This window comes from Simochromis diagramma, unplaced genomic scaffold (genome assembly GCF_900408965.1).
Source record: "Simochromis diagramma unplaced genomic scaffold, fSimDia1.1 OVJJ01000705.1, whole genome shotgun sequence".
In the NCBI taxonomy this organism is placed as follows: Eukaryota; Metazoa; Chordata; class Actinopteri; order Cichliformes; family Cichlidae; genus Simochromis; species Simochromis diagramma.
This window is the reverse complement of record NW_024387448.1, coordinates 1,046,245-1,071,776: the sequence shown is the minus strand read 5'-3', so window position 1 is coordinate 1,071,776 and position 25,532 is coordinate 1,046,245. Positions and strand designations below refer to the sequence as shown.

Genomic DNA, 25,532 nt, shown 5'->3' with positions numbered 1-25,532 from the left:
AGCAAGTGTGATGATCTGGGGCTGTTTTTACTGGATCCAGGGTCGGCGACTTGTAGAGCGTGAGAGGCACCCTGAACCAAAACGGCATCTATCTGTCTATCTATCCGTCTGTCTGTCCTTCGGTCGCTTGATTTTCATCGACTTCACACTGAGTGTGGGAGTAGCTAATCAGCACATTATTCAAGGCAGTGTAAGAGCAATCACATTTGATTAATTGTTATCAAAACTGCTGGTTGTGACAGAAAACTCTCTGTTGAAGAGAAGCAGTTGTCAAGCAGCGCAGGCTCATGAAAGCTTCAGTTTCTCATTTCGGGATAGACTTTACCTTATTTTAGTCGTGAATTCCTAAATCACGTTGCCCTGATGTAATAAAACACGTAAAATCTGGAACAACTCTGTGCCACTCTTTAAACTTCCAGTCCAGTTAGGGTGATGAACATGCATCTTTGAATGAACATTGTTTTTTAAAAATGTAACAAAGTAAACCCCTTCTTCCTCGAGCACATTCACAATTGTCTGTTTTGTTACCTCTCCCGCCTCCATCTTGCAGGGTGTAAAGTTCCCCCGATACTCTCTGTGTTTGATTACATTCATTCTCTGATGAAGCTACGCTGCAGTCTGTCCTGTAATCTCTGTCATTCATCAATGTCAGCCTTAATAGAGGCAAAGAGGAAAAGGAAGGGAGCCCTGGCTGTTGGTAAACCTCCTGTGACTGGCTATACATCTGCTGATGTGTGTTTGTGTGTGTCTGAGAGAGAGAGAGAGAGAGAAACTGTGTGTGTTTGTTAAATCGAACCTCCTTTGACTATTTGTGTCCTCTCAAAAAGCTCATTTTATGTTATATGTCCGCAGCATTATCTGCTTTCACTTAATGAGTGTTGGAAAGCTAGTGTAAGAGTGTACCTCTCAGTTTGGAAAGGTGTGTGTGTGTGCACATCCAATAAGCCTGTTCACTTATTTATCCGTGCTGTCAGCTTGCCCCATGAGAGCCTTACTCGCACAACAGTAACCTGCAGAGAGGAGAGGGTGAGTGAGGATGAAAAGCACAAGGAAGCAGGGAAGGAGGGGAAGAAGGAGGTGTGAATTGAGTGGAAGGGAATTTCACCACTCCCTGCCAGACACTGAGGCTCAGTTCCAGCTGTCCTGTCTACCAACACCCCACCTCCAACCTCCCCCCTTCTCCCTGTTGGTGCCTGTATGCCTCGAGCAGTGGACTCAAAGGCTTTCTCAGCTCTGGCTTTTAGCAGAGTGGAGATAATGGGAGGCACTTTTGGCTCTTTGCAGCAGCTCCATATAACCAATAGTGCGCTTTCAGTCCAATTAAAGAAAGCTTCTTCATGTGTGAGGAAGACATAGAGGTCCATCTGTGACACACCATCCACTTCATACTCAACAAATGCAGTTTACTGAATATAGATTCAAACTGTAAGTCTATTTATGAAATGCTATTTTAACTGCAGCTAAACATTTCATACAGTTCCACCTGTGGCAAAACACAAAGGTATTATAGAGATATTATCACAGGGACTTCTTTATGTTACATTATGTTGAAATGCTCTCCTTGCCTTAGGCTTTGCTTATATGTGAAGGAGAGTCCTACTATGACTAAATTGGTCTCCCAGTGAAGTAAAGTTGACTTTGATGACACGTGGAAGGAAGTTATTCTGGTGTACACTGGTTTTATTGCCACTGCATATTGGCTTTCCAGCAGCTACAACACATTACAGAACTGTTCAGTAACGCCATTAAGCCTCTGTCGTATTTTGTGTCCAGTGAACAAATGTTGCTGTGCTACATTGCTAATTTCAAATGGTAAACATGATAAAAGTAGCAGCTAATAATGAACATATTGTCCTTGGGATCATTTTAATATACAGTGGGGAAATAATTATTTGCTAAATGTATACATTTGCTAACTTACAAAGAAATGAACACTGGTAGTTTAATTTTAATTAACAGAATATCAACAAAAAATCTAGAAAAACACATTACATAAAAGTTATATATTGATTTACATGTAACTGAGTGAAGTACATATTTGATCTCCTAGACCCAGCCAGAATTTTGGCAACTAATGATGTCCATCCGGTGTCCAAGTAACACACAGATTACAATTAGTCAATCAATTACTGAATCATTTTCGTCCATTTCACCATAGGTAACACCAAAGAGCTGTCAAAGGACAACTGCAACAAGACTGTAGACATGCTTAAGGCTAGAATAGGGTATAAGACAGTCAGCAAGATGCTTGGTAAAAAGGCGATGGCTTATTTGGAAACTGAAGAAATATTAAATAACCATCAATCGCCCATGGTCTGGAGCTCCATGCAAGTTTGTTAATGATCTGAAGGCAGTTAGGGCCATGGTCACCAAGAACACCATTAGTGGCGCACTACACTGTATTGGGTTAAAATCTTGCACCCACGAAGTTCCTCTGCTCAATAAGGCACATGTACAGGCCCATCTTAAGTTTGTCAGGGAACATGTTGCACTCATCTCCAAGAAACTAAATGGGAAGACTTGGGTGCTGTGGTCAAATACAGCCAAAATCTGGCTCTTTTGGCATCAACTCGACCCACCAACTGCAAGTGTACCATCCCCACAGTCAAGCATGGAGGTGGAAGTGTTATGGTTTGGGGCCATTTTCTGCTAATTCACAGCACCATGGGATGGGTTTTACAGCTTGACAGTGGCCCAGAACATACTGCAGAGCAATAAAGAAGTGGCTAAAGGTCATGAAGTGGCCGAGTCAGTATCCAGACTTCAGTCCTATAGAAAATCTGTGAAGAAAGCTGAAGCTTTGGGCTGTAAAGCTCTAGCCAAGAAACCTAAACAATTAAGAGGGTTTCTATAAAAATGAGTGGGCCAAAATGCCTCCTGAGATGTGAGCAAACCTGGTGTCTTACTGCTGTGCTTGCTAACAAGAGTGTCTCCAGGAAGTAGTAAGTCATGTTTTGCTTTTGGATCAAATACATATTTCAGTCAATGAATTCCAAATCAGTGCATAAAATTTATGTAAAATGTTTTTTTTTCCTGATTTTTATTAATATTCTGTGTGGATGTACATCCTCACAGAGCCACTACCATGGCTAATGAAACACTTATTTACTCTAAATGCCAAGAAAATGCATTTGCAATGCTTCTTTCATAGCTCTTCTTCCTATTAACTTTGTTTTTTTGTTGGAATATTAAGTTTTATTATCATCATTGGCTTAACCTTTGCAGAAATGAGTCCAATCATATCAATCGAATATTTCATCAAGTGACAGAGAGCCAAATGTAGTAGCAGTTCTGCATTTCTTCAGGTTTGGTTGCATGCTATAATTTAGAAAATGTCTCATCTGCCACTGTCCCTCCTACACACTTGTCACTGTAGGTGTTTGCTTGTTTTCACAGAGGCAGTAGAGGCCAATAAAGGCTGATACCACTGTGCACTGTTGGTACTGCTGTAATTGTGGTTTTCAAAATGATTTTTTCAAAACGCATTTATTTTCAAATGTAGGAATCAACCTGTGGGAGATGGGCAAAATCTCACTTTTAGCTTTGGGAAATAATTCTTCAGTGGGACTTGCAATGCAAATCAGCATGGTTTAAAAAAAAAAAAACGCTGCTGCAAGCAAAAACAAGCATTATGTGTTTACTAGTGACACGTTCCTTCAGAGATTTCTGAAAGATTTGCAAACTAAACTGTAAGCAAAAATGTCTTAATTTCATCCTGCTGGCAGAATTCTGCTGTCGTTTTGAAGAAATACGGTATGAAGAGTTTATTTGTGTAAATGTCTTGTTGATGTGGACTATTTTTGTTACAGAATTAGAAGCCCTTAGGATTGAAATGATTGATAAGCCTTTTTGGGGTCTTTTCAAGAATCCTTCCTCCACACACGCCCCCCCCCCCCCCCACCCCCCATATCTGCTGCGAGTCAGGCCCAACACGGATAGCGTACGTTTTGCTGTAAAACTTGGGTGCTGCATTTTAGCTCGTGCAGCTGTCGACTTCTATCTTTTTGCCCATATTGGTGCTGGAGATGATACTCGAGGGTGCATTAGAGAGGGTAGGGAGATTAGATATAGAGTGCTGATATCTCTCCTGTTTCTCTCCCGCTATGTCTCCTCTTCGCTGCCACTGCCTGGCCCAGGAGAATAGACTGGTAGAAGCAGCTTTTGTAGAAGCAGAGAAAGAAGGATGCGCCCTGTTGTGATTTCTGCAGGCCTGTTTCTTTCATTTCGCCTTTTCTCCTCCCTCTGACTTCATCAGTTGTTTTTCTGCCTTCTTCTTTGAAACTTAGTCTTTCCATACCTGCAATGCTGCAGAAAGCACTATGCATAACAAAATAAAAGACACAGTTATCCTTTACGTTATGGGAGAGAAAAAAAGGGTGTTTCTTGGCTGCTTGTTAGTCTGAGCACTGAGTGTTTTGTTGGATTGTTGAAATCGTGGCTTTATCTCCACACCTCGTGCACACAGTTTTCTATTGGGAACTGTTATAGATTCACCTTGGAGATGACTTTATTTATTGTTCTGTCTTTCAGGCTGAGAAACACATACATCAGAATCAATGACTGATTGATTGGGGAGGCACTTTTAATTGCTGTGTTTTTATACACTGTAATGGAAACAGGGGAACTGAGGCTTTCAGCAAAAGCATGCATGCTTTTGGACTGGGCGGGGAAACGGTACCCACTCGAACACAGAGAGAACATGTAAACTCCACAACAAAAGGTCTTTGATTTGAACCCAAGTCCTTCTTCCTGTGAGGCAACAGTGCTAATCACCACGCCATACTGCTCGCTTTAGTTTATTTGTATTGATTTTTGATTTGTTGATCCAAATATTTCAGTACAGCTGCAGAATAGCATCGTATGAATATTGTAGAGTCATTCACGCCCCCCAGGGCATAAATTGCAACTGAATATGATACATTCAAAGTTTTCATGTCGGTGATATCTTTGTGGATTTTCATGAATGCTATGAAATCTGGTGCAAATATTCCCGGTACAGCATGAATCATATCAGGGTGCATCTGACCCAGTGGTGGTTCCTGTGTTGTAGCTAATCTTGCGCGTCCATCTGTTGTGTTTGGTGAATAAATAAAGCTGTGCAGTGAATGGCTGGATAGTGTTGTAGCTTGAAAATGTGTATTTTTAAAACATTTTTTGGGGGGATCTCTAATGCAAACAAGATACGTTAAACACTTGTGTTGCACACACAGCTTTTAATGTTTACCATTTAATCTATGCTAATTTATTATCAAATGAATTATTTAAAGTTGAATCTTAGATGACATCCTGCACTTATTGCGAGATGACTGGTGTGAAATTCAAGACTGGGATGCCAAATCCATCCCGTTAGAAAAAGCTTTAAGACCACGAGAAGCTGTTCGGAATTATACTTTATTCAAAGTGCATTTTAAACATCATTGTTCTAAATGATTGCAGATCACACTATAACAAAGCAAAAGCTTGCAACATGTATAGATATAAAGTATGCACATACCCCAGTATACCCAAAATATATATACATTTCTATACCTCAAGTTTCTGTAGCATTAGACTCTGTATGGAGCCCGTTGTAAACACCAAGCGACGGCTCATAAACACAGTGGCATTTACTCATCGCTGCTTAAACCTTCTTATCATCCATCACTGTTTTATGGCTAGTTAGCTCAGCTCCTGCTGCAACTGACCACACACAAGCCACGAGGCATTTTCATCGAGGCTTGTAAAAATCATTACACACCTGACTGTGATGTGTCCTTTGAAATAACTCACATAAGCCGAAATAGTGATGCTACTCGGTGTGAACACTTACATTTTATGTTTTTACAGCTGTATTCTCTTTTTTTTTTTCAGTGTGAACAGGAAGTGATATGTGCTAATTGATGATAGCTGATTAGTATTGAAGGTTGCAGACTTGAAAAATAGCATGATGGGTAGGACTGAGTGCCTTTCCATGAGTATTCAAAACGCTGGAAAAGTTTGCTTCTTTTCAAAAATAGTCTGTTTTTAATAAAACTTCACCTCTCAATTCCCCTAGCCCCAAACTATTCCACATTCATTATGCTGAGGAAACACTTTATTTCATTCTGTTGTTTGGACTGCTGATGAAAGTTGTGAAGCATTGTAGACTTATGAATAGGCAATAGGCACAGCAAATTTAAAATGTGCCTTTCTGCAGTGAATTCATTTGTGGTTTCTCATTAGTGAATCTTCAAAAAAAAAGAGACACAGAGAGAGGGGAAAAAAAACCTCTAACATCTTCCAAGGAGACAAAACAATCTCGTGGATTCTGCTTGCTCAGGCTGGCTGGTTTGTCTTCGGCTATGCTCAGGCTTAAAGCTTCCGGCAGGTTCTCTGTGTAACTGATGGCAGCTGTTTACCACCGAACTGTTTAGAAGCTCATTATTAGAGCGTGAAGCTTGTTATGAGGCCATGTGAGAGACTCGTTACTCGCTAATTATTTCTGAGGAGCTGCCTGGCAAGCTGTGATGGAAGTAAAAAGAGAGAGAAGCAGAGAGACATAGTGCTGCAGAGGGGTCAAATGAGTGAGGCTTTCTTACTGTTTGTTTTAATCCACTGGGAATTTCAGTTCACTGGAGTGTACATGAATTTAAGCTTAATCTGTATGTTTGCCATGTGCTTGTTTTACTTCGTAGATTTAATTTTAAAAGGGTGAATGGGATCATTTTGAGGGGTCAAAAGATGTAGAAAGGAATAAAAAACGAAGATAATTTGGGCTCTTTTCATTTCTAGCTTCTCAGAATTTCACTTTTCGTCAAATTTTCAACACTTCTGACTTTGCAGTACCCTTGTGTAAGTTGCACGATCTGATATCGTCGTGTTGGTGTTGTTCCCAGATCAACATAGTAAATGTTGTTCCAGGATCAACATTGCAAGTGACCAATCAGAATGTTGTGACGTCATACTTTTGCGACTTCGGGAAAAACCGCCGTAAAACAAAAAACTGTACTTAAGCTGCGAGAAGCCGCCTCTGTCCGCCGATCAACGGACCCTAACCCTAACCTTTTAATAAACGCTAAGCAGAATTGATATTGTCCTTGCAACATTGGAATTTCATAAATGCACGAATGGCTTGGCGCGCCAAAGAATAACTTCACAACAATGTGATTGGTCACTTGCAATGTTGTTCCTGGAACAACATTTACATTTGTTGGAACAACACCAACACGACGATATCAGATCATCCATGTAAGTTGGGGTGAGTCAGTCTAACATACTCTTGATTGAACCATTTATAGCAGGGGTGTCCAACTCCAGGCCTTGAGAACCGGTGTCCTACAGGTTTTAGATGTGTCCTTGATCCAACACAGCTGATTCAAATGACTAAATGACCTTTTCAACATGTCTTGAAGTTCTCCAGAGGCCTGGTAATGAACTAATCATTTGATTAGTTCTAAAACCTGCAGAACACCGGCTCTTGAGGCCTGGAGTTCCCTACCCCTGATTTATAGTAATGTGATGATGATATTGCCGTAGACAAAGTTTTAAAGTTACATGTGCAATTTTGAGCATCATCTGGCCCATCAAAACAAATGTTTCCCTCCTCCTTTGTGCATTTTAAAAGGTTTTAGAAGTTTTTTTTCTTGCATGTCCCCTTCTCTCAGACTATCTATCTACATCCCTGTTGTCAACCTCACATTCATTTGTGCATATTCCTACTGTATACACACCAGTGTTGGTCAAGTTACTTGAAAAAAGTAATTAGTAACTAATTACTGATTACTTTTTCCCAAAAAGTAATCCCATTACTTTGCTGATTACTTATTTTCAAAAATAATTAGTTACTTAGTTACTTTTTAAAAACATGATACACAACCTAAATAGGTAATAAAGCAGCAGACCTTTCAGCCCAGTTCTACTTTTTCATATAAAATGTAATCAAATGAAAAAAAAGTCCCTTTTTAAAACTTGTTTTATTAGTTTTAATGTTTTAACTTCATGCACATCGCATTAAGCAAATATTAAATTAAATGCAACAGTCTTTGACTTGAAGAAATTTGTTTAGCGTTTAAAGCTATTTTCTGCATATTCCAGCATATAAAAGAAAGTATTTTTTGTTGTTGTTTACACTCACTCTTTCAAATAGATGCAAGTAAAACACAGCAGAAAATAAATAAAATCAAAGACTCAGCAGCACTGAGTCCTGTTGCTCTTAAATCTATTTTCACCTGTTTAGCAGAAGCGGAGCAGTCGGTGGTTTGCCCGGTGCTGCAGCGGTCATGTCAGTGGGGGGATACGGGAGTTTCTCTGTGAATTTCACATTCCCGTGGCAGTGTGCTAGGTACTTGCTCAGAAGTTTAGATTGTTTTTTTGCTGTAAAAATACATTTTCTTCCCACTCATTGTACAGCGGACTCTAATGTTTTTGTCATTTTTTACAGAATCAAACTCAAAGTAAGGTCAGTACTTCCACGTTTTAAACGCTGCATGGTAGTACTCTTTCCCACACTCTATATATTATCCATTGTTGATCTGCACACGTTTGTTACCACGAACGTCGCTCGCGCTCACGTCATTGTCATGAGACACTCTCACAAAGAAAATCGCGGTTTAGTAACGCAGTAACACAGCGTGGTTAGTAACAGTAATCTTTTCTGCAATAGTAATCCCTTACATTACTCATTACTTGAAAAAGTCTTAATGATTTTTGTATTTTTTTTTTAAAATAACAAACAAATAAAGATGTGACTGAAGTGTTGCATTACCTGGGATTAAAACAGATTAACGCCATTTTTGCATTGTTCTGTGAATCCCAGTTTTGCAGGGGTGGTTGAATCAGAGTATAGACCTGCAGAATTCATCCTGCTACTCCTATGAGCACATTATCAATAAACACAAGTGATCTGATTCCACTGGCAGAACTGCTGAACTGACCACTCCTAAAGATGTTTGTTGTTTCTCTGATTGGTTTAACTTTTCAACCTATTGCTACTGGCCTCTTTCATTTGCAGTCAAAATGTGCATTTGAAGTATTTTCTATTTCTTAAATGTGCTTAATTTGTTATGGAATAACAAGGGAACAGGCCTCACCTGCCCATAAAGCTTCATGAATAAAATGAGTGTAATACTTAATAAGTTCATGATTTAAATTAAAGCTGAAAGTCTGCCATTCAAACACATATTGATTCATGTCAAATCCACTGTGATGGTATATGCAAGCAGAATTACAAAAAATGTGCTTAAGTACTTAGGGACCTAACTGTTAAGTAACACTTCTCTATTATACACTTTACTGGAATACTGTAAGAAATGTATTAGATGACGTCCCACAGATTGTTGTTGGTAGGATTTTCCTGTAGATTACAGTTGGTAAACTGTAAAATAACAGTTTCATGCTGGAAAATACTCTGCTTACAGTGTAAGCAGTGGATAGGTTGTTTTGCAAGAATGGATATAAATAAACCCAGTGGGGATTTAAGTTGTCACAGCGGCAGAAAATATAGTGGAGATAAAAATACAACAAATAGACATACAGATAAAGATACAGATAAAGAGGTAAATAGGGCAACTTTATCTTTATGGGATATGTATGCAACCACGATCAATTATAATAGATATTTTTACCTCATTAGTCTCCATCTTCACTGAGTCCATGAGACAATCATTTATAACTGACTTGAAGCTGGTTGTGCCTCTCAGGGTTCCCAATGAAGAGAAGAGAAATCATACAGCACCTTACAGGCTGCATGTTTTTATGGATAGCAGAGAAGACAGAAATAGCTCCAGCTCAAGTCCTGAATTTCTCATTGTTCCAAACGGAGGCGCTGAGCAAGACAAGCGATGCAGTCCAGAGCAAAATAAGCCATCTTCGGGATGAGGAACCTGATTCCTGTGGCTGTTTTATTGTCGTTATTATTAATGGAGATAAAACAAGGAAGCTGGAGAGTTGATTTTTCTATAAATTCTGCAGAAAGAAAGGTTGCTTCTAAATCTGGTGTATCTGGTACATGTTATGTCAAAAGAAGATTGAGGTGACATCAGAATGACTGGATTAAATCAAACCGTTCTAGATAGTAAATGCCACAGCTAGCTGATCCCGTTACCAATGACAATACAGGGCATTTCAGTATATTGTTATTCATGTTTCTCGTACTCCATCGCAGTGAGCCTCTTCACTCGCCTGCTGTTGCTCTCAGACATGCGGTGAAACAAGAGATGCTTTAAGCGCATTCATCTCACACTGCTTTGTAATACAAGGGCTTAGTTGTTATTCTGAACTCTCTGCTCTCATTGTGTTTTTGTGAAGAAATAATCGCTCAGTGATGATGTGGTAATAATTTCTTGTGCCGAGGTGCCACCTTTTGTTGTGTTGAATTACAGGAAAAAGATGACTTGTCCTTGGTGTTCTGGCTGAACCCTCTGGCTCAGGAAGCCATGTTCTCCTTTTAACCTTTTTCATTTGATTAAAAGGGAAAACAGTGTTTGACCTGCGCTGTGGGGAGGCGGGCCGGCAGCTGGGATTTAGGCCAAAACAGCAGGAAACTGATCTCAAATGGAGGAGCTGGCAAAGCCAAGGGTGGTGAAGGTCCACACACACATAGACAATACACGTGTGTGCATTGTGTGCCACTGCGGTTGTGCAGTGTTGCTGTACATAGAATACAGACACAATAGATTTTGGACATAAGAGCATGCAACACAAAATTCCATATGCACGCACATCCCAGGACTGGTTTGTATTACAGATCGTTTCATTTTAACCTCTTCTAGCTCATTGTTTTGGTTTATGTTGACACAGTTCTCAGTGTAAACAAATGACAGAAAGACAACATCAACAACAAAGTCAAATACTTTCTGCTAATATGGGCTGTTGGAAACCAAGTTAGAGCCAAAAGCAGAATGTATATAACTGTATATTTATCAGTTCTTCCACCTTGTCTAGCCTCTGGTCATTTTTTAATTTTTTTACCTTGCTACAGTAATGTGTAAGGTGTGTACAGGTAAAGGGTAAACTTCCAAACAAAATAGGAAACACATAGATTGGAACCCATAGAACAGCGATTTAATCATTTTTAATCATTTGTAACAGGCATTACAACCTTATCCTTCACATCAAAAGAAAAACATATGCAAAATATGAAGCCTGTGTTACTGTACTATTTGCTAAAGTCAGATAAGCATGTGGACACGTGAAGGTAAAGCTGTTTGTGTGCTTCCAATAACAGAAATCAAAATGAATGCATAACATAGAGTTACAGCAGCAGGTCTTAGGAAAAGACACATTTTAAGTTTATGGCAGCAGATCTGACATTGTCTGTCTTTTCAAGAGTCCTTGGAAAAGATTAACTCCAACCAGCTCTCGCTGAACCCGTGATCCTCTTGAGAAGAGGAGAAGAAAAGGTCTCCTCTATAACATATTTTTCAAAACTTTTATGCTCTTCAGTTCTTGAAATTCTCCCCATCATTCAATACCATCGCAGAGACATCTGATTTATTTAAGTTCACTTCCCAACATGATAGCAACACCAGGCATACAGCCCCACAGAGCAATAAAAATAACTATATTTAACCACCAGAAGGCCAAGTCACTGTCATCTGGCTGTAGGGGTATCTTTCAGTCTACAGCTAAGCATAAAGCATCCACTGCGCAAAAATGAATAGCACTGTGATGTTTAATTTCATCCATTTAAGCACCACTAAAACTAGCAACTACAAATAGATTCACATTTGGATGTGTATGCATCCATTGGGGATTATTAACTAAGTTACTGTTGTAATGAAAATGTAATTCTATATTTGCAGAAATGTAGCTGGGCAACACGGCAATGTAACCCTTCTTTTTCTGTGTGTAACGGAAGATGCACATACATCAGTTTAATTACCATTTTAATAGGCTGTGAGCCACATTACATTGTAACCACTTGCTTAACTGTTATGAAGCCATTTCAAGATGCTGAAAAGCTCTTGAGAGCACTGTACGCGGTACGATGCACCACCAGCCATCTCGCACACTGAGCAGCATTGACATTCAGAGGCTGATGCCGCCAGCTGCCCGATCATGATGGATTCAGATCGTGAGCAGAAAAGGCACAGAGAGGCTCAGTGTTGCCAAAGCCCTTATGTATTAAAAAAAAACTCGACTGTTGCACCAATGCGTTGTGGAAGCTATGAGGAGTGAGAGAGGGTTACACAAGGCTGCGGGCGAAATGCACAGAAGCAAATGCATGACGGGTCTCTCAATATCCTTGTTAGGCAGCTGTGAAATAACATATGAGCCCTTGGAAAGTGATTTTTTTTTTCTTTTTTCTTTTTGAGGCGTGGAGAAGAGGAGAAGTGAACAGCAAAAAGTTTTACCCGTGTACTCTGCTTGGATTTAAATATGACTGCTCTTGAATTCACAGTCACTCCAGGTGTAGTCCTCAGAGCTTGTCAGAGTTGTGGTTTGGCCTCTGTTTTGAGACAAAGATCATGAATAAATAAATTTAAGAATGATTACATTTTAGTTCTTCACTTCACTTGTATCTCTTTAAAGTGCGTTACTGTGCTGTAAATTGTGAATTTCTTTGCTGTGGTTATTAGATTTATGCCTGCTGTGGTATGTTTACCCTCCAAATCTCCGACGATAATTGGAGCAAAGAATATGTGCAGCTACACGGTTCCCCATTCGCAAGCCTTAGACACAGAGCTTTTAAAAAGGTTAGGAATTTATGTATACAAACAGTAACAAATGATAAAAAAATAACCATTTTCTAGAGCTAATATCCACTGCTAGATTCAGGAGTCACTTTTTAAACTGTGCACTGTAGGTCAGGATCTGAGTCTGTGCAGTTGTGGAGCCTATACCTGCTGCTGGATGGTTGTTAAAGCCTCCCAAATTTATGCGCTGTCGGCTTATCTCGTTTTCTATTTCTGTAGGTTTACTAGAAAAGATGTGAATGCGTTAATGAGTTTTGTAGAGTACCAGTAACAGAGCTAAACTTAGTATCAAAAGTCAAGTAGCAAATTATACAACTGACTGGATCTGACTTTTTTGCCCACAAAAGTTCTTTAATTCTTCATGGCATAAATTTAACATTCCTTAGAGATTTTAATCCATCTTGATACAGCTGCTGCAAATTTGTCAGCTGTACATCTATGAAGCAAATCATCCCAAAGGTGCTCTGCTGGATTGAAATCTGTGTACATTAAACTCATTGTCATCTTCAAAAATTTTTTAGGATGACTTGAGTTGTGTGACATAGGGCACATTATTCTGATGGAGGCATCAGTTGGTACTGAGAGACCCAAAGTATGCCAAGAAAGTATCTTCCACGCCATTGCACCACTGATGCAAAGGCATAATAGATCCATGTTGTTGGTTACGTCAAGATCATGTTAGACCCTAACGTGTCAATGTCGCAGCAGAAATCAAGACTAATTGGGCCCTCCAACATTCTTTCAGACTTTTGTTGATTAGTTTTGGTGAACTGGTGGGAATGGTAGTCTTAGTTTTCTGTTCTTAGCTGACAGGAGTGGCACTTGGTTTGGTCTTTGCTGCTGTAGCCCATCTGCTCCAACGTGCTGTGCGTTCAGAGCAGTCTGGCCATTCTCCCGTGACATCTGGCACCAACAAGGCCATTTTCTTCCAGAGAACTGCCACATTGGACATTTTATCTAACATTATCTGCCTCCTGTTTGGTGCTGGGAAGGTAGTATTGGTGAACATATTGGAGCTGAAAACAGCTAGCTGGCACCAATCACTGAGAAAATCAGCATTTCCAAAGCAAAAACCATCATCTTCCAATGCAGTCTCAGTGTCTTTGCTCTTGACTGATTTTCTTCCTTCTTCATTTCCACAGTATAAACTCTTATAATGACTTTATTGACATTGCGCCTGCAGGGTATGATTATATCTCTTCTGAATGCTATACATAAGACAAGCCATAAACCAAATTTACTAAAAGAATTCTGTCCAGAGAGGAAGTAAATAATCAAAAAATGTCATTTGTTTTGCAATAACTCATCTTAGAACCTCCTGTATCTCTTCTCCTTGAATTTGCATCCTTCTTGTGGAAAGCAATGGACAGAGCACAAGAGGACAGAGCACAAGAGAGGTGAAGAAGTACGTGCAGGCAGGGTGGAGATGAGTGTGATCTATAACAGAAGGGTAGCAGCAAGTGTGAAAGGTAGTTTTTTGACTTAAGAAATTTTATATTTATGGTTCTTTCAACAAAACAGAAAACAATTTCCTTCCTTTCTCTCGAAAATTTCGCTATTCTGAAAAGTGTCACCTAGGCGGATCTCATCCGTGTAAACAAGCTTATAAGGAGTGTAAGATAGACGTTAGGTTGGCCGGAGTAAGTATGCTACAAAGGAACATTTCCTGTTCCCCTCTTATCACCACTGTAATTACCACATTCCACTTCTCAAAGAAATAAACAATAGCAGGCGCCTCTGCAGCTTTCTCCACTCCAAGCTATCTGCTGCCTCACACGCTGTCCTCCACCTTCCTCCTCCTCCTCTCCTGTCCCTCTCCCTCTGTCTCACACACAGCGCATCTCATATTAATTCTTCCCATATACAAACACACAGAGCCACACTCTCACAAACATCACTCGTTAATTTGATCTCTGCTGATGATTTATTTTCTCGATGACTGCGCAAACACACACACAGCCTTTTCTTCTCAGCCCCCGTTAATTTGTCTGTCCATCTCTCCGTCCTCCTGTGGTAACAGAGCTGACACAGAGTGTGACTTGGTAGCCGTACTGTAGCTTTTAAGCACCGACTTGCAGCAGTCGCCCGAGAGCCTTCCGTCGTTTATCTCGCAGATAATAATAATGCTTAGGGGTGAGCAGACCTAACTCATCACTGCCTTTTATGGCTTCAACAATGCAGTGATTATAAATGGCTATTAATAAGAGATACAGCATTAGAGAGCCACAAGTTTGAATCATCATTACAGGAGAATTGTTCAGATTTGCAGAGTAGCAGAAGATAATTTAATTCTGCGCGACAATATGTGAAATTTTCCTCAGATTTGTTACATTTTAAAAGCTGCTTTTAAAGTCTTAAACAGGTGCAGGAAATATTGCAGTTAAGAAAAGAGACATTTTACTGGATGAGGCAGACTGAGAAACAGCACATCGTGCTATCAAATTAGCATCTGCTGTGTGGGTTTTGTAAATTACTGGGTGAGAATTATCTCTCTTACATTATAATAAACTACTGATGACTATCACATTTTCATGTGGTTTTATAATTTGGGAAGCATTAAAGCCCCCTCCCCCCCAAAAAATGCCCAAGGATTTTGCATTGTGGGCTTCACAGCTAAGTGGGAAAAGATAGATGATCATTGCTAAAAGCAAATTCAAAGGCTCTATCTTCCACCGTTCTTTATGTCCCAGCTTTGAATATTATCTACAAGAGAAGGGCCACGGGCATTGTTGCTGACTCCGGCTGTGTAATGTCAAATCGATACCTGGTGTGTTTCGGGTTTCACAAATGAAAAATACAAGCAGATTTGATCAATGTACAAGAGGGATATATGACTCGAGGCTTGTACCGCTCTCGTAATACAAGACGGATCCATAGCGCAGCTTCACTGGTTGAACGGGCGAGATTAATCTATGAACCGAGATGAAAATCGGCACTTAGTTGGCACCGATTTCACTCGGTCTTATTGAGTGAATAAGCTGGACAAATCTTGGTAGGGGCAATTTCAAAGGTGGAGATTTTTTAAAGTTTATTGAAGTTTACAGTTTGAAGGAAAACTCCTAATTCCTGCATGATAAATGAAAAGTTTTGTAGACAATGCTGAAAATACGGCAGTGATGTAGACGCAAGCAGCGAATTCAGTGTTGCGTTTCTTTCATAGTAGTAGACATCTCTGGTGTGATTGATCGCTGCCTGTTGAGTTTTGTTTTGATTTTTTTGGTGGGAGTATGTGAAAGGAAAGGGATGAAGAATGAAAATGATGTAAGATTCTTGTTTTCTTGTGTTCATGTGTGAATGTTTTCCCTTGTTTTAATGTTTAAACGGTGTGAAATATATTTTTAATGACTCCCGAGCTTTCAGCCGGGCTTTGAATTGGCCATTTCCATAACCCTCTTTTTTTGAGCCATTCCTTGGCAAATTTACTATGCTTAGTATCATTTTCATGGTGATCAATTCAATTCCAGTTTAGCTTGAACTTTTGGACAGACGGCCTCATATTGTCTTCAACGACTCTTTCATATGATGCATGGCACATTATTTAAAACAATGGGCTGTCTTTGCTTCTGTTTATTGGCAGAATGAATTTTTTCTCTATGGTTACTCTTGGATAGCAAAAACTTTTTCCTGGCACAGCTCTTGCACATTTAAAATTAGGGCCATGGCGTGATTGTAGATACGTGCACTTTAACACCTGCAGAAGGTGAATTTGGGTGGCTATTGAAAATTTATTTTTGGAGAAAATTCTCTTGCATTTGGCGGTTTTCCCATTCATGGGAAAACTAGCAGTAGTGACTTTTGTTATTTCTAAATTACCTTTCTTAAATAATTCAAAGATTAAAGTCTATTGACAGACTGACAGGCATACACATACAACACACTTTGATTTTTAGACCAAAGAAATGCACTTTTCCATCAGTCTAAGGAAGTTTAACTGAATTAATCTTTTATATTCAGTCATCCATCTGTGGATCATGCTAGCCTAGTTTAATAACTCCTGCATGATTTTCACTGTGAACAGTAGCTAGCACACTGCTTCACAGCAAATCCGCTGGCCAGTTGGGTCTTTCTGATTGGAGTTTGCTGTCATGATTCAGCTGTGTGCAGGCAGGAAGAGGACCCAAAATACAGAACTCAACACACGGGAATAACTCAAAATGCAGCTTTATTGCTGACACACAGAAATAATACAGGCCTAAACCAAACTGGAAAATATAAACTAAACTTCACCAAGAGGCAGACAAGGAAACACACAGCAGGCGGGAGGAAACGACACTGACACAGAGAAACACAGGGCTTAAAAACATTGGGGAATAACGAGGGGAATTAAACACACGAGGAGAGCACAGCTGAGAGAACGAGACAAGGAAGCAAAGCAGAATACACTTACTTGAGACACAGACCTTCAAAGTAAAACAGGAAGTACACAGAGACAGCCTGGAGGGAGATAGAGAACATGGAGGAGCACATGACGGTATGAGGTAACACAGAACACAAGGAGTGGGAACAAAGCACAATACTCACATCACTATATCCACTTAGACACACAGAGGGAGACACAGGGGTCAGCTACACAGAGGGAAACCGATTAAATACACAGGAAACTAAACAGAGAATACAGGAAACCTAAGAACACTGGACACTATGGAATAAACTAAGATACAAAGAGAACCTTAAACATCAAACATAATACAAGAGACACAAGGAACTCAAAACGCTGGGTTGAGAGACCCAGGATCCTGACATTTGCATGTTCTCTCTGTGCCTGCATGGGTTCTCTCTGAGTACCCTGGAAAGTGCAGGGATATACAAAACTCTGGAGGGATCTAAATGCTAACGTAGAACCCAGTCAGGACATCTGCTACTGTTGTTTGCTCGTTTTTTTTTATGGGAGATCGTTTTCAGGCTTCAAGTAGCACCATTATACCAACATTTCACATTCTAGACATTGTTTTAGGTGTATTTGACCAAAAATTTGACTGAAAATTCACATTCAAGCTTTTTTTCAAGGCTGTGGTATTTGCCCGCAAACAATACATTTCAGCTAGCTAAAACAGAATATTATGCTATCAGCGAGCAACATGGCTAATGCCTTTCACACAGCTTTGTCTCAACTCCAAAGAGCCACAGAAGTAAAAGCTAATAATAATAATTGAAACAATCTTTGAAAAAATGACTTACCAAGCATGGCAAACAACTCAAATATGTAGAGCAAAATGTTCTGAAACGGCTTCACTTGAGCTTCGATTGGAGCCTATATGGTGCTGGGGGCGGAGTCTGTGAATTTACTCTATAGCTGGGTTTCATTTGACGTAGACGTGACGTCGACGTAAAGCGCGAAATTTGACTGGAGGGCGGAAGTGAAAAAGATCAGCGCAAAATCACAGACAGACAGTACGCAAAATGCCTTTGTCCTGTTGTGTTTACGGATGCTCCAGTAGGTCGACCCGAGAAACTGATAAACGGTATTTTAGGGTACCAAAAATAGCCCAACGAAGAGGAGAAAAATGGAAAATTCTAACCGAAAAACGTAGGAAAAAATGGATTTTAAATTTACGTTTACAGTCGGGAGGAGCAGAGTCTGCCAATGCCCGTGTCTGCAGCGACCACTTCGTCAGAGGTAATGTTATGTTTGCAAACGAACTTATTAGCATTATGTTGTCGTTAAATTCTCGTTTACTTAGTGCTTTTAAGTTAGTAGTCTAATATTGACTTGATTGGGACTATAGGCTGCCCAAGTGCTTTGGATGACGAAGAGTCGGAGGACTGGGCTCCGACGGTCAATCTCGGCTACGAACGAAAACCCAGATCGGAATCAGTTCTCAAACGAGATAAAAGAATGAAGCTTAATTAAGCTTGCAATTACCCAAGTCTTCAGAGGTGTCTCGTTAGACCTCTGAGAATGGTTTACCTTGAAACAAACAACTGTCACTCTAACGAAGTCCTAAGGATTTGGCATGTTTGTTGACGTTAAAGCCGCTAACGCTAACTGTTAGCGTGTTTAAGATAAAGCAATATAAGAACAAACACTCACCCTTGCAAACACCAAACTGTATCCATCACGGAGACGTTTTGTTCCAAGGTTGTGGACCCACCCGCTGACAAAAAAATTGTACGCCTCCAGACTCTTGAAAGCTTTCATTTGCTGCCTAGTGTAGTAAGAAGTCTGGAGGACCAAGTAGTTGGTGATATCCACAGCGTCGATAGTAGGCAAATCCTTTACTTCTGTGGTGTATTCGGACATTTTCAAAGAATACGGATCACGTCCGATATATTTTTTAACTATCTGTTTATATCTCTCCCGAGAAACGGGGTCTAAAGTTGCACAATAGCTGCTCTCCTGACTCTCCACAGTGTCCTCCATGTTTACTTCCGCCCTCCACTCAAAAATCGCGCTGCCTCCGCACGTCATCAGAACCACGTGACTGCAACCCAAGTATTGGTATCATAGCCCCTCTAGGAGTTCAGAGTTAAGAGGTCAAGAGTTAATGTTTCCATTGTAACACCTCCAGATTTGACATAGAAACACTCGTTTTTAACACTCGATTTTGGGTGGGCATACATTTTCTCCTGTTTATTCCTATAATGTGTTGGAAACCCTTACATATTCAGTTCAGGTCATTTGTGTTTTATTTGCACCCTTTATTGTTGGATTGAAAACCCCAATAATAAGATTATGAGCTTGGTGATGGTGGGAAGTAAAAACTCAGTTTTAACAGGAAGAAACCTTCGGTTCAGTGAGGCGTAGCCATTTGCTGTAACCGGTTGGGGGTCCTGAGCCTCTCCCTGAGCCTGGTTCTGCAGGAGATTCTGGGACCCTAACGAGATGTTTGAAGCCTAATCCTAAAGTTATCGAGGATGATTTTTTTGAAATTTTAGGAACCACACTGTCTTCAGTCTTTACTGAGATATTCCTCTCACTGGCTTGGGAATTCCTAAAAAATAATCAAATTCTTCTTAAAATCAGCTTGCAAAACAAGTCTTTGACCTTAAATTTTCAGGAACAACATCTATTTCTGACTTGCCTCTAAACCTACCTCATCCTTCACATGTACCACGTAAGTCACACTCAGCAGATACTTTCTTCCAGTTAAACACCATATTTGATCATATGATGATACTGCTGTAAAGTGGCCCACTGGATCACTATTACGGGTTGGACCACACCCATCGTCAGACTCACCCTTTCGTGTAATCTCAGCTACAAAGCTATAAAGTTTCATGACTGCTTCATATACTGTTGTGATTTTAAAGGTTTAAGCAATCACAGCTACACTGTTTTAAGTTTTAAAAAAGCCTTTTTTTTCTCAATAGGTTTCATAAACGCCAAAACATTGAACATTTTTTGTGTGTAGTTTTCAAATATAACTTACACTTCCTTCTCACCCTTGGGGTCTTTCTTCAGTACACACCCACTCATTCTGCCTGTTCGCGTTCATCAGTCTCACCTTCACACACACACTTATCATTTAGCTGTAGCAGCTTGAAAATGGAACAAAGAAAGCACTCACCTCGTTTCCGCCATGATTTATGCTAGGGCTGCTATATTATTGGTTCAGTTAATATGCAGACTCATTACACTAATCCCAGTCTCAGATTTATCAACTGTTTTGCTGAAGCAATTTAAGGGTTTTCCTGAAAATTGATTTAAGTGTTTCAGAATATATTTCTGAGTACTTATCACTAACAACTTCCTCCTTCAATTTCACTCTACCTCAATTTTAATTTGACAGAAAAGGGTCTCAAGCTCTAACTTTCTCTCTTCTCTGAAAGATTGTTGGATTTGTGATGTATAAATCAAACCTCACTGTGTGTCTGAATGTTAGATCAGAACATTTTCTACCCTTACAAGAGTAAAATCGGGCAGAAAAAAATGAATAGATAGTGAGTGCCCTTTTACCAGGCTCAAGTCAAGAAAATTGTCATCCACTTGTAAAAAGCTCATTACGGTTTTGGTGCAAGCTCCAAAGGGCATCCACTTCAGGCTTGCTGGTCTGTCTGAACTGAAAGCTTGCTACTAGAACCATTTGTTAACCGTGTCTGTGTCTGTCCAGCCATGTTCACAGAGGTGCCTCACGATATGACTGCCCAAAGAGGTCAGGATGTGGAGATGGCCTGCTCATTCAGAGGAGCGGGAACCCCTTCCTATGCACTGGAAATCCAGTGGTGGTACATCAGGAACCATCTTGACTGGACCCACAGGCAGCCCTGGACAACTAATGAAGTAAGTTCACAACAGAAATTCTGGCTCCTTTTTGTGGTTTTATTTAAAGGATATGTTCACCCTTAGTGATGTTGTTTACAGGTGGTCATCCTTCCTGGGATAGTTAACACAGCCACCTGGAAAATCTAAATGCTCAGTTGAATCACTACTGCCTGACTGCTTGTTTCTACAATGTTACCAAAATGATCAAAAAGATGAAAAATTAAAATAAAAGATCAACTCCAGATCAATTATAGATGATCTTGCAATGGGATCCCACCAGCCCAGTGATGCTGATGCACACACTGGAGTTGGCACTGTAGTAAATGTGTTTGTAACATGTAAATGAACAGATTAGAAATCAAAGAAGGGGCTATAAGTATGCAAAGGAAAACAGACTAATGTGGGTGTAGGTTTGTAAGGTGGGAACAGGTTTTGAGCCCCTTGTTTCGATTTCTTCCAGTGTCCTTTACCCAGTACTGATCTTGGAACTCAGCCTTCATTTTGACCTCAGCTACACACTTGTCAGGTTTCACGTCTGTGTGATCACATTGCTGAAATATGCCCACAGAGACACATTTCAACACCTGCCAAAGTGCTCAAAACAAGCTTTATGGCAGTTGCCACAGCAGGTGTTTTTAAGCCCACGAACTCATAAGGTGAAATAAGTATTTACGCTCTCTGTCTCTGAGTTGTCTTTAGAAATTGTCTTTTGAGTATATGGGAGAGTAAGGTAATATGAGCCCTTTTTCTTTTTTAATTTGACTTGAACTATAGTTAGAGAATTACAACCTCAAGTCCAAAGAAAGTGGTGTTATGGATCAGCTTGCCACATGCAGACTGTAAGCTTTGGTCCCATTTTGACCCACAGTCACTTTTGCATGTTTTATTTTTATTATTTGTTTTGATGTATTCATTACCATTTCATCAATATGCGATCTATAACTATTATTATAGCTTTTGACCTGAAATCGATGATACCTATTATGTCAAAAGCTGTTTAAAAAAAAAAAAAAAAAAAATCTGTTGTTTACTTCATCCATAAGATTCTTCATTTACAGCGAGCTGAAAAAGTTACTTTCTATTTTAAATGAGAGTAAAATGACTTGCATGTGGTATGGTTGCTCATATTCAGGCGATGTATTAACTTACACACTTTCTCATCTTAACCAGCTCCCCCTCCCACAACACGTGTATATCCCTTATGATTTCACATTAGCTCGTATTAAAGTCTTTAAAACAACTTTAATTATTCTATTAGCCACATGGGGGCGAAAATTAATAAAACGATGCAGAAGAACATGAAGCCAATACAATAACATAATTAGGTGTTAACCAGCTGTTCTCACATCTACTAGACTTCGAGTAACATTAGCGCTCATTTAGACTCAGATTCCATATCACATTTATATTCAATATTAAATATGTTTTGTTTTTTAGATGTCTGACTATGTTAAGCAGTTGGTTTGTTTTTCTTGATGCATGTAGGAATTGATAAGACAGAGTCAGACTTAGCTAAATACAGTAACTGTGTATAAAACAGACCAAGAAGGAGCCAAAAATCTGCACAAAACTGCATATTATGATGGTATTTATCCCACGACAGCTGAAGTTTTCCTCCAAAAAAACTTGAAAAAACCCTCGCTAATTTTATGTTGATTTGTGTGTTTGTGAAATATTGACAGTAGTATGTGGGCTTCAGTATCTAACTGGCGCACTAAGAACAACAAGAAACATAATCAGTTCTGTATTCTGGTACATGTGTTTCACTTTTAGTTTAGAAAGCCAATCAAACTGAGATCCTTCTGCTAATGTTTGTCACTTTTCCTAGGTGGCTCCTGAGGAGGAGATGGCAAAGGATGCTACAAAGATAAGTGTGAGTTGCGAACAATATCTGCAGTTATTCTCCCCAGAAAGCCGTTATGTTTGCCTTGGTGTTAGAAGACTCAAAATGCTTATGATTACATTTAAATTTCTTGTTCTGCATGATCCACAGATGTTGTGCTTATGCTGTATTGCACACAGCGATGTGATTTTCAGTCGTTGCAGCTCGCATGATGGGTGAACGCTCCAGACGGTGCATTAACACGTTCACGAAAAACCTCGATGGCTCTGCAGAAGCACAGCGTCAGGCAAAGAGCAGGCAGCGCTGCTGCTCGTGGGTGGTTAAGTGTCCTCCCCATGGGGGAGTGGCCCCTGAGGGCATCATCTGCAAATTTTAATAAACACTACTGAAACTTTGTGGCTGCAGCACCAGATCTCAGTAAAACACAGTGGGAAAGGAAGGGTGGGAAGTCAGCAGGTCTTTTTATATCTCCTCTGGTACTCCCCCTGGCAAACGGAAAAATAGGTGAGCCTTTTATTGAAAGAAGCAGGACAGTATAGAGTAACTCAACATTTTGACTTTTTTCTAATTACCTGCAGAAGTGAGCAGACTGCAGGACCGACTGCATGTTATCGCTACATAAACCTATTCCCCTAGCCTTATCTCTTTCCACTGACTTTATAATTACAAAAATGAACCAAAAAATGTTCTACTTTCTTGGGTTTTAAAGCTGTGTGTGTGTGTGTGTGTGTGTGTGTGTGTGTGTGTGTGTGTGTGTGTCTGAGTGTGCAGAAGTTGAAGATGCATAAAGCTGCATTAAACATGCAGAAACATGTACACACAAAAACCTTTCGGCTTTCTCCCAAAAGGCTAGCTGCTGCTGAATCACTGATGCTGTGTTTTTGTGACTGTGTGTGTGTCTGTGTGTGTCTGTGTGCTTTTGTGTGTCTGTGTGCATGTTTGTGTGGGTGGAGCAAAACACTGCAGGCTACACAGCTGCAAAATCATTATGAGCTCTCTATATATAATGGATCCTGGCTCACATCCATACAGTCAAACAAAAAACACCATGAGATGCTCACATATGCAGACGCAAACTCGCAAACGGCACGCATTAAGCTCACGCTTACAGCCAAACGCGCAAATGTCACTGCCACACACGACGCACACATCCCAACATCTACTGGCGTCACGAGGAGGAAGGTGGGTGATAAATGAAGTTGTATTTATATCTTGGTGCGTCACATCTCAAGATGTCCCCAGACTCTCATTATCTTAACTCCTGCTCTGCAAACTTGCAAAGCATTTGACATCTTCTCTTCGTACTTTCACAGATTTTATTGTTTGTCTTAGTGATTGGCTTGGAGGAGGCGTGGCCTTAGAGTGCATCCAGGCCACACCACACATTTATTCTATTCTTCTTATGATCTTTCTTTTGTACCTCCAGGACTTCACGCATCTTAACTATCTTCAAAATACACTCAGCTCATTTTCTCAACACAGACGAGTGTATGATAGGCAGCCACAAGCCTTAAGTGGCTTGACGGAATTTGCATGCAAGAAGGATGCTTATACAATCAAAGTAATAATTTGGCATTTTGAAACGATGCACTGATTTGCATTCTCGCTGATTGTTAGATGAGAAGATAAATGCCACGTCTGTGATGTCGTTTTGTCTTGATTTTCTATGTGTTGTGTTCTTCTTCTGAGGAAAACCGGCTCAGGACTGCAAAGGGAAAAAAAAAAACCTTTTGTGAAATCTGATACATTTGGATGAGCCATCCATCTATCATCATCTTAACCACTTCACCAATTCAGAGAGAAAAAAGAAAAGATTACAGGTGTTTCCGGAAATTGCACAGGTTTACAAGAAAATGATAAATTTCATAACATTTTAAAAGTTTGCAGTGAACAAATGAGATTAAAGTTACAAATTTATGAGAAATGTTGCAGAAACTGTCTTTTTGTAAATGAGCCGCATCACTTCATTTTGCAAGTGGGATCACCATCACGCGACAGAGGCTACGAGTAAACAAGGAGCGCTGCCAATTTCATTCAGACCAGTGTGTTATTTTCTTCTAAACAGGCACAATTCAGGGTCATGTCCAGATGCTTATGATAATATGATGATTCACTAAAATACTGAGTTTATCCTTACTGCCGAGTCAGATTTTGAAGTGTAATTTGCGTGGCCAGGCATAAAAATGGCAAGTGGGCCACATGTGTGATGTAATGAGGTTGTTCCCACTTTACAAAGGGTAGCCATGAGGTTCATTAAAAATGATGACTTTAATCTCACAGACCATGCAGTACTCTGCCAGTCTTGAGCTGCCTCTTATTTCTTCACTCATTTCTTTGTATGCTGCTACAAAGACAACGAGAAATAGGTGCAGCGATTTATTGAAATGTGCAAACATATTCAGAAATTATGTTGCCGGGCAAAAAAACACAAAAAACTCTTTGAACAGGGTCAGCTACAAGGACTGGACTGAAAATAACTAAAAAGAACAGCTAAAGAGAAACTCTAAAAGACCTGCAGAAAGCCTGTGAACTCAAAACTATCTTAAATATGACAACAAGTTTGACTACTTTGGAGGTAAATGTATTAAAATGAAGGACTTTTGCACAGCTCTGTATATGTTGACCCAGCTCAAACTTCTATTTTACCTACAATGGCATTAATACGCTGCTGTAGCTGCCCCGTGTGAATAGTAAAACTTCATAGCTGAAGCCAAGAAACAGCACACCATACTTAGTTGAAGTGAGAAGGTGAGTGCACATTTTGTAAGAACGTAACTCATCTCAGGGTCTGTGAGATAACAAAAGTCCTTTTTGGGGGGTTTTGTGCACTTTT

The 25,532-nt window shown here is 39.9% G+C and overlaps 1 protein-coding gene across 1 annotated transcript in view; it reads left to right on the top strand.

The window, feature by feature from the left end:
* Positions 1-25,532, top strand: part of LOC120722644 (V-set and transmembrane domain-containing protein 2-like protein) — a 49,331-nt gene that overhangs the window by 20,726 nt on the left and 3,073 nt on the right. The window contains exons 2-3 of the mRNA XM_040013695.1: positions 20,705-20,874; positions 22,685-22,729. Of these exons, the coding sequence (XP_039869629.1) occupies positions 20,705-20,874; positions 22,685-22,729 (215 nt within the window). The remainder of the gene's footprint in view (positions 1-20,704; positions 20,875-22,684; positions 22,730-25,532) is intronic.